The sequence below is a fragment of the Salmo salar genome, chromosome ssa07 (genome assembly GCF_905237065.1).
Source record: "Salmo salar chromosome ssa07, Ssal_v3.1, whole genome shotgun sequence".
Taxonomy (NCBI): Eukaryota; Metazoa; Chordata; class Actinopteri; order Salmoniformes; family Salmonidae; genus Salmo; species Salmo salar.
In genome coordinates, this window is record NC_059448.1 from 68806146 (window position 1) to 68816847 (window position 10702).

Genomic DNA, 10702 nt, shown 5'->3' on the forward strand with positions numbered 1-10702 from the left:
AACGTCTATAAATAGATTAAAATCGTCTTTGCAGTTTTCCACATTCCAAAACCAAATTTTGGAAAATTAGGAAAAACAATTTTTCCTTTCAAATGTTCTAATAATGTGCAAGCTATCAGAGGGGGTGGTTCCCACTCGCCCGCTAATTAGTGAACCTCCACCCGTAAATGGATTGATCTCTGACCTCAGCAGCGATAACAACCCTAATTATGCCATTAGTGGAAAAGCAGACAACAATGTTTTCCAAAATCAACCATCAGGCGCAGGCCTCGTAAAGGTTCTCTCCAGTCTAGCTCTGATGTCTTGCCATCCGAGATTGCCATCTGTCCAATACCGCAGTGCACAGCTGAAGCACGAGCAGGTAACGGTAGACATAAAGGGACAGGTGGAGAGAACCGGGAAACCAATCACAAATGCAGAAAAGGGAAAAATTCTGCTAGCTATGGAACTGCGTTCGAAAACTGAACAATTAAATGTAATTGCAAAAACGTATGACGATGAACAAGCACAAGCTCTTCAACAAAATCGTTTTCTACAGGAACAACTCGATTTAGCCAAAACTAAATACGATGATGTCCATGCCAGACTAGATAAATCTGAAGAGTTATCTACAAACAGGAGCGCTCAACTTGACAACATGCATGCTGTTTTGTTGAATGTTACTCAAAATAACACAGTGCCCCTCAAAGCGCTGCAGACCAAAGACGATCAGTTAATGAACACAATGACAAAGTTGGATGATAAATCAGCAGAACTTATTGAAGTCGCTGACCAAATGAATGATGAGAGAACTCAGGTGATGAGGTTGGAAATATTGATTTCTAAGCAAGCAGAGGAAATCTCATCACTGAATCTCTCGCTCCGTACTCAAGACCTCTATCTGCAAACCATGACAGATAAGTTTGAGACCGAAAGGAGCAGGTGTGACACTCACGTGTCCAAAATCAGTACTCTAAGCGCTCAAGTGGACTCTGCAATGCAGCAGAATTCCACCCTTAGGTACCATCTGGAGGAAACCCAGAATGGTCACGCTCTACAGCGCGACTTCCCATCCAAGCAACCGGAGCCCTGTACTCACAGGAGTGAAGACAATAGGTTTCAGACCTTGCCTCCCTCATGTGTCCCTCAGTCTTCTCCTCTTGGCCCTTCGGCACTGAGTAATATGGCGCCTCTTGGCCAACAACAACAAGGCTTGGCTTCTTCTCTTGGCCTTTCGGCCCCAATTTCTCCACAGGATGAAGACAACCCTCTCCGCCCGCTTGGTGCAGAATACCTTGACAAACTCGTCAAGAATTTCCCCCCATTCCAGGTCAGCCAAACGATACTGAGACGTTCCTAGCTGACATAGAGGACGCGTTGGGTGGCTACCCGAACGCTACGGGTTCTGACAGGGTTTACCTGTTGAAGCGAACGTCGAATAGACACGTGACGAGGTTCATTCGTCTACAACAGCAACACGTGCTAAATGACTATGCTAAACTTGCCACAGCTTTGAAATTAGAATTCAGTGGTTCTGCGACTCGCAAACACGATAGCTCACTGGCTAACACCGTCAAACAAGCTCGGAACGAACACCCACAAGCTTTCTATCATAGGCTTCGTTCAGCTTACTTTGGCCTACTCACAGAAGCAGGAATGGAAGAGCTGTTACCATTCAAACAAATGTTTCTGTCGAACATGTATCCCACCTTCATTACCTACTTGGGCCCTGCAGCCCACGTTGGCTTGCCTATCTTACAACTCAGAGAGCTTGCAAGCACAGCTTTTGAGGCATCAAAAGTTCACAACGCTAAGAGCCCTGACCACTCAGTTTTGAAGTTTAACCAGGAGCACTCACTCCAGTTAGAGGGTGCATTATCAGGTATTGGAGCGTCTAGAGATGACGCACAACAACAGTTTCTACCACAAAACATGATTCCAATAACCTCCGCGGTCGAAATAACTGTAAAAGCCATCAACATGACTACCGCTACAATCGACCCGTTCGCTACGTTCCTGCACCCAACCCACAAAAAGTGTCAGAGCACAAGGGTAACAAAGGGTTGAAGGACGATCAAAACGTAGACCAATGTTCTCCAGAAGTCCCACTACGGGAAGAACTTAAGCGAGAACAATTTGAGAAAAGGGTAAAAGATAAGTCACAAGGACTAGACGGGGAATTACCGGACACCAGGTCCGCAGGAATTAACACCCATAGCATGGACGTTAAAGTTCAAATTTCTCCCGCTGTCATTCAAGACCCTATCCAGGGCCCGCTTGATCAAGAAACAAGCCCCCGGGCTCTGTCTATAGACTCTGATACAAAAGTTGTGAAGAAAAAGGTCAAACGCTTCGTTAAAGCCAAGCCCACTCAAAATCAGAAAAGTCAATCTGCTTCCATCTTGAACAGACATGGCACATCACGTCGTTGCGAACGACCACTCCACTTTGTGGGGAATATGTCCACTAACCACGAATCTTAACGGCCATACCTGCAAAACAGTCCTGGAGGACTGCTTAGCTTGTAATGCGCTAATTGATTCGGGTGCGACAATATCACTCATCTCTCAAACATTGTTTGATGATCTCAAAAGGGCTTTGAAGCCAACTAAACGTTGGTTAAAAGTGGAACGATGCGACACTAAACTTCGAGGGGTCACTCAGACTACCTCGCCCCTCACATTGAGAGTCATGCTGAAACTACACTTCCAGGACGTATCGCTCTTTCACCCTGTGTATGTTACCAGCCTCGAAACTGTAACCCTGCTACTTGGAGCAGACTTGATGGATCGGTTACTCCCATTGATGGATTGGAAAACCAACCAGGTATGGTCACAAGCCACAGTGCCTTCTCCACTGACCACACCGTCTCCCCCTAACGCTAGCTGCAACGCAGTCCTTCACGAGGGGTATCTGTCGAAAGCACCCCTTGAGAAAAAGACGTTTAGAAACCTCTTGGTACAAAATCCGATCCACGGAGATAGTACGATATCTCGACACATTCCATCAGCCAACCTGATTGACCATTCTTTTCATGATTTCGAGCCAGCTGTCTCTGTGAATAAGCAACTTCCCTCTTCCTTGCAGTCATGTAACGGTAGTTGAGATGAACTTTTCTTTCCCTTTGGACACATCCACAAGCACTGCGGCCGTCCCAGCAAGAAAAACATTGATGCGCAGAGTATACTCTGCTTCCGATGATACACCTTCCGCTTTGTTGGGGACTGTCACCCCTTACAATGACACTCATGGCGTCAGTCCAGCAACTGACCCGATGACTCCCACTTGTGAAACACTTTGCGATATCACAGACCGATATCCTCGTCTCAGTTCACAGGTAATGAAGAGGTTGCCACACGCGGACGCGGTGGTGACTGACATGCCTCGACAGCCACTGAGCGTTTTGAAGCACAAACACCAGGAGATTTGGTTGAAAGGTTACAGCCACTCTCATAAAAATGCGGCCGCTGACAACTCGTACATAGGGTCCGACCTTTTCATTTGCGCATCGGACACCAACACCGTACGAGGCCGCCAGAGCATAAATCAAATCTAGTTGTAAACTCTCCTATGAGAACAGTGAGGAGCAGACAGGCCCCTAGACGGGGATTATCTTAGAAGACATCTAAGATAGTACTGAGGTGTACCACACTGGTCGTAAAGGAAGTCCAGTGGACTTGTCCACCTCCAAAACAAATGGCAACAATAATCATTCTTTGCCATGCGTAGGTTCAACTACAATACAACTAGTAAAACGCTCCAATCATGTGTTCCGGTAGATAATATTTCAGAATAAATCGGTAGGATAACTGGTCCCCTTGAGTACCAGTACCAATACCAGCTACAATCAGTAAGAAGGTTAGTAACCTCACAAGTTAAATTGCTATTGATAATAGCGACATAGGAGTCACTCAGAGTGCAACACGTGGAGGGGAATCTCCAGTGCACTCTTCCAATGGTTAACACACATGTCACTAATAAATAGGACCCTCCATTCAGGAGTAAAATTATTAGAAGTCATGAACCATGATCACACCACGTATGACTGGTCCAATACTTAAAGAGTACTTCCGTCGTGAGGTTAGCTCCTCCGTGGATAACATAGCTATGAAATAGACTTCATACCTATCGCCACTACAATAGTGGAAGACAGTGACTTGTAGAAAACTACTACAGACTCCCTTGACACCAATTCTGACTGACCTCCAGGCATTGACTTGAAAATTACCTGACTACGTCAGACTCATTCTGAACAAGTTGTAATCTGCCCGGATACTTGGTTTTCTTCCCTTGACATGCGCGCTTGTGTAAGCATAAACGCACATGCACAACGGAACATCCAATTAGGATTTATGCTAGGACCACTTAAGGGCCCAAGCAATATACCAGCCTTAGTAAAGTTGAACATTTACTTCTAGGCCTTTGACTCTACAGCACTCACCAGTTTTCTTCCCAGAAGTCCGTAGGTCATACCTGTAGACTGCCCAAAACTAGTGCATTACAGCTGTAGACTTATCATATAGTTATCAACTTAGGATAGCGCCTAAGCAACACACTTGTTACCATGGACACGTGACTCATGAGCCACTAGTGTTTTTGTAATGAACACACACATACACATTTTTTTGTGCACAAATAGAAGTTCATCAAATTGTTTTAGAAAACAAGAAAACACAATGCCTAGATATGGCATTAGAGACAATACCATGATAATCATTTTGCCAGAACATTGGACGTATATAGAATACAGTCCAATTAGATTATTTTTTTTGTGTGAACTATATTTTGTATATTTTTGTTTTGTTTATGCTTTCATTCCTTTTCGGTTCAGTTCCTTTGACACTTAGGAAGTGATAGAGCCATAAACAAAGTCCCCATACAACCATCACTTAGTGCCACAACGCTGCTCATTGGGGAATTAATGTAATTATATATATTTCGCATGAGTGTGTGTGCGTTGTTAACATCTGCCTAAGTTACTGCCCAGATCTTCCAGTCTGGACGACGGGTCCGGAACGGCGACCCCAAATCCGGACACCCACAGCCTATCCTTGTGGCGGCATGCCCGCTGTCAGAGAGACTACCAAGGTAAACCACCAGAGGGAGGGACCGCAACGGCGATCACCAACCAGGACATCCCCTGGCCCTTCCTGGGGTACTTTACAGCTTCCAGGGAACCTACCAAGGTACACCAATTGAGGAGACCGCAACGGCGATCACCAACCGGACATCAACTGCCCATCCTTGTGGTGGACGGCTCCGCTTTCAGAGAGCCTACCAAGTTCAACCACCAGAGAGGACTGCAACGATGATCTACCAATGGGACATCACGTGGTAATGATTTTATGTTGATTTGTAACTTGCAGCATAAACAAGATCCAAACCACCAGGGGGTGTATGTCATGACGTTGGCCTCTTTTGGTACAATTTGGTGATACTCAGAAGAGACAATATAGCCATATTACCATAAAACTGTTTATATAATAGACTCAGTTTAAGACTTGCCTCATATGGGTGTATGGAATGTATTAATAAGGATAAAGCTTTTGTAAGACATTGAGATGCTATGTACTGATGTAATGTGATAGAATTGTATTTCTGTAACCAAATCTAACTCAGTCATAGGCACGCCCCAGGGACATATACAGGACCAGGCGTCATTTGACCAGCCTGTTCGATGGGCACTATAAAACACTCCCTGATTTACATTTCTCCAGACCAGGCCTACACTCTATGGCCAGAGGTTTGACCATCCAAGTACTCTACTGAAAGTGAACCATACCACGTGGTTAACTTTTAGACTATTGATACCGACAGAATAAGAACAAGTCTTTGATATTAATTATTAGTCTGCAGCTAAGTAAATTATATCATCGAACGCGAAGACCAACGAAACAACCATTCGATGACGACATTAATGAATGTCGCTCTGAAAGATCCATTCTAACCGAGAGAGAGAGAGAGAGAGAGAACGCGGACAAAACTCCCCAACAGAACTACTCTCCAACAAGAATCAGAACGACACACTGAGCATAAATATATATATTGATTGCAATTGTTCCCGAATGAGTGAGCCTTCAATTGTCAATTGTTAATGAACTCTGTGTAAACTTCTCAGCTGACCATTTATGACCCATTGTTCAACAGGCCGACCAGCCTGTTTAGCCCACAAGGGCACATTCCGATACCAATCCTTTGTTGACGATAATTAGTGTTTGTATGTTTTTCTGTTAATTACTTAGTGTAGTAAATAAATGATTTTAAGACAATTGATGTATGGATGATTTTAGTAAAGACTGGGTTCGTGCAGATACAACAATTTACGACGTTTTGGAATGAGACTGGACTAGAGGTAAATCCACCATTTAAACTTAGAAGATAATCGACCTATACTATAATAGAATATAATATTATAGTAGAGGAAAGTTATATTAGGAAAATTATAGCTTTGTAATCTGAATATTCTCCTTGGTGCCCCGACCTCCTAGTTAATTACAATTAAACGATTAATCAGTTTAATCGCGTGATAATAATTACAGGGAGCTAATTGATAAACATATCTTCCGTTTAATGGTACCCCCAAAGACACGACATTTGCTTTATCTTGGCCAGGTCACAATTGTAAATGAGAACTTGTTCTCAACTTGCCTACCTGGTTAAATAAAGGTGAAACAAAATAAAATAAAAAATTAACTACTATCCTATTATTCCATTCTTTTATGAATTATTATCCAAAAACAGATATCAAAAGGTTCTCCACAGCCCAAAAAAGGGTTTCCCTTATAGTGAAGTTAAAACCCCTTTTTGGTACTAGCACCTTTTTTGAGAGAGCAATAACATCAGCGCATATCTTCATTAACTAATGAATTACGTTTTGTTCTCCAAGGCTATTGTACAAGCAGCCCAGTGTCTTGGTGGGGTGAGTAGTGTTGTTATCTTATGTTAGTTACTTATCATTGTTAACTTCCACATCAGCGTGTAGCCTAGTATACCACACATCTTTTCAAGGACCTTTATTTGAAAAACAATTGAGATCATAATCAGTACAACACATTCCAGCTTCATCTGTATATCTGTAAACATTGAGATCATAATCAGTAACACACATTCCAGCTTGATCTGTATATCTGTAAACATTGAGATCATAATCAGTACCACACAGTCAGGCTTGATCTGAATATCTGTAAACATTGAGATCATAATCAGTACCACACAGTCAGGCTTGATCTGAATATCTGTAAACATTGAGATCATAATCAGTATATCACAGTCAGGCTTGATCTGTATATCTGTAAACATTGAGATCATAATCAGTACCACACAGTCAGGCTTGATCTGAATATCTGTAAACATTGAGATCATAATCAGTACATCACAGTCAGGCTTTATCTGTATATCTGTAAACATTGAGATCATAATCAGTACAACACATTCCAGCTTGATCTGTATATCTGTAAACATTGAGATCATAATCAGTAAACACACATTCCAGCTTGATCTGTATATCTGTAAACATTGAGATCATAATCAGTACCACACAGTCAGGCTTGATCTGAATATCTGTAAACATTGAGATCATAATCAGTACCACACAGTCAGGCTTGATCTGAATATCTGTAAACATTGAGATCATAATCAGTATATCACAGTCAGGCTTGATCTGTATATCTGTAAACATTGAGATCATAATCAGTACCACACAGTCAGGCTTGATCTGAATATCTGTAAACATTGAGATCATAATCAGTACATCACAGTCAGGCTTTATCTGTATATCTGTAAACATTGAGATCATAATCAGTACAACACATTCCAGCTTGATCTGTATATCTGTAAACATTGAGATCATAATCAGTACCACACAGTCAGGCTTGATCTGAATATCTGTAAACATTGAGATCATAATCAGTACCACACAGTCAGGTTTGATCTGTATATCTGTAAACATTGAGATCATAATCAGTACCACACATTCCAGCTTGATCTGTATATCTGTAAACATTGAGATCATAATCAGTACCACAAAGTCAGGCTTGATCTGTATATCTATAAACATTGACATCATAATCAGTACAACACAGTCAGGCTTGATCTGTATATCTGTAAACATTGAGATCATAATCAGTACAACACAGTCAGGTTTGATCTGTATATCTGTAAACATTGAGATCATAATCAGAACAACACAGTCAGGCTTGATCTGTATATCTGTAAACATTGACATCATAATCAGTACAACACAGTCAGGCTTGATCTGTATATCTGTAAACATTGAGATCATAATCAGTACCACACAGTCAGGCTTGATCTTGTTCTGTTTCTTTAGTCGTACTGATGTGGTGGCAGTCACCCCATGGTTGGCACCCATCGTCTGGGAAGGAACCTTTGACCCTGACCTCGTCGACATAATCTACAAGTCCATGAACCTCACCATAGCAACAACAGTGTTTGCCGTTGGAAAGTGAGTAGCCTACAACTTTTCCCAAATATTCAAAAGGGAAATTAAACGATCAATATTTTTACAACACTGAAACAACACCGAGTGTACAAACATTATGAACACGTGCTTTCTCCATAACAGATTGACCAGGTGAATCCAGGTGAAAGCTATGATCCCTTATTGATGTCACTTGTTAAATCCACTTCAATCAGTGTAGATGAAGGAGAGGAGACAGGTTAAAGAAGGATTGTTAAGCCTTCTACACTAGTAAATGAGGGATACAAAGTATATTGAATGTAGGTGCTTCCACACAGGTGTGGTTTCTGAGTTAATTAAGCAATGAACATCCCATTATGCTAACGGTCATGTATAAAAGGCTGGGCTGACCATTATTTCAGTCATTCTTTTTGCTACCGTGGCTATGCCCCAGATCAACAATGCCCCCATTTACAGGGCACAAGTGGTCACCTAATGGTTTGATGAGCATGAAAACGATGTAAACCATATGCCAGTCACCAGATCTCAATCCAAATGAGCCTGAGATAGTGTTTCCACCACCATCAACAAAACACCAAATTATCCCTCCGATAGAGTTTCAGACACTTGTAGAATCTTTGCCAAGGTGCATTAGAGCTGTTCTGGTGGCTGGTGGTGGACCAAGGTGGCTGGTGGTGGCCCAATGTGGCTGGTGGTGGCCAAAGGTGGCTCGTGGTGGCCCAAGGTGGCTCGTGGTGGCCCAAGGTTGCTGGTGGTGGCCCAAGGTGGCTGGTGGTGGCCCAACTCTCTATTAAGTACCCTTTACCGCTGGCAGGAGATATCAGCCCGGAGGATGGAGATCATTCAGACAGCCATCGAACATCAGATCAGCAGGGAGGCCGACTACATCTTCTGTCTGGACGTGGACAGCAAGTTCCACGCTCGCTGGGGGGCCGAGTCTCTGGGCAGGCTGGTTGCTGTGATTCACCCATGGTTTTACCAGGCGACCCGTGACCTCTTCACATATGAACGGCGCCCAGCCTCGACAGCCTACATCCCCATGGATGAGGGAGACTACTACTACGCCGGGGCTGTGTTCGGAGGGTCCGTGGAGGATGTGTACACACTAACAAAGGTTTTTCGGAACCAGCTTGAAGAGGACGCGAGGAATTCCATCGAGGCTGCCTGGCAGGAGGAGAGTCACCTCAACAGGTACCTGCTTTACAACAAGCCCAGCAAGCTGTTGTCTCCAGAGTACCAGTGGGATGACAAGAAGACCAAAACCAATGAGGTCAAAGTCATTCGCTTCTCTTCTGTCATTAAAAACTATGCTGAAATTCGTGCCAAATGTATAGGACTAGGAATTGGATATTCAACCGCCAAAAAAACTTTATTGATGATGGTTAATGTTGGGTTCATTTCAGGTATTGCTTCACTGAGGTTTGTTAGGGAAAGGCATAAAATGTCACATTGGGTATACAGATGTCTGGCGCCATTCATTTTCTGTTGGTGAAATATATACACTGACATAAAAACTTTTCATATTTACTAAACTACTATTTTAAATGTACTATATATATCAGTCACTGTTGTAGTTTGGGGATAATAATATTCTTCACTTATAGGAAAATATATATTTTTATTACCTTATTCATCCTGTATTCTGTAGACTAACTATTGTGTATGTTGATTATTGGGAAAAATCTCAAATGTTTTTTTAAAAATACGATTATGTGTATTTTTCTTGAAATAAATATTTAACCGCTTTCAGAATGTTTGTGTTATTTCACTACTTGTTATATTTTCTATAGCCTAACTAAAAACAGCATCTCCCCTGTTACAACGATATGCGGTGTATGAGTAACAAACCAGTGGTTTAGTGGAGAAATAGGGAATGTTAAATGGATTCCATCTATAGATTTGTACATCAGACAAGACACAGTGGTGGACTGAATTTCCATTAAGAAAAACTTCAGCATAATGTCAAAGTGGACCTGGCATTCCTGTCCAGAAACAACCCCTAACCACAATACATATACTGTAAACTGTAAGAAAACAAAGAAAAATACCCTTTTAAAAAGGTAATATGGAGGATTCCCTTCATTGTGTAAAAACATCCTGCCAATGTCAAGGCAAAAGGGAAAATCCTTCAATTCAAGTCATACCATCTAATCAATGTTATGTGAGGGATAATCAACCAGGGGCTATGGGTTCAATGGAAAATAATGAACAACGTGGAAGGTGTGTTCCGTGACCCGCTAGAGGATTAGATTTGACAATGTAAAAACACAATACAACCACAGATGT

At 42.2% G+C, this 10702-nt stretch overlaps 1 protein-coding gene across 1 annotated transcript in view; it reads left to right on the top strand.

Annotated features, from left to right (window-relative positions):
- Window positions 1-10069, top strand: part of LOC123743843 (globoside alpha-1,3-N-acetylgalactosaminyltransferase 1-like) — a 37119-nt gene extending 27050 nt beyond the window's left edge. The window contains exons 6-9 of the mRNA XM_045722540.1: window positions 6866-6898; window positions 8306-8440; window positions 9161-9744; window positions 10065-10069. Of these exons, the coding sequence (XP_045578496.1) occupies window positions 6866-6898; window positions 8306-8440; window positions 9161-9744; window positions 10065-10069 (757 nt within the window). The remainder of the gene's footprint in view (window positions 1-6865; window positions 6899-8305; window positions 8441-9160; window positions 9745-10064) is intronic.
- Window positions 10070-10702: the final 633 nt, after the last annotated feature.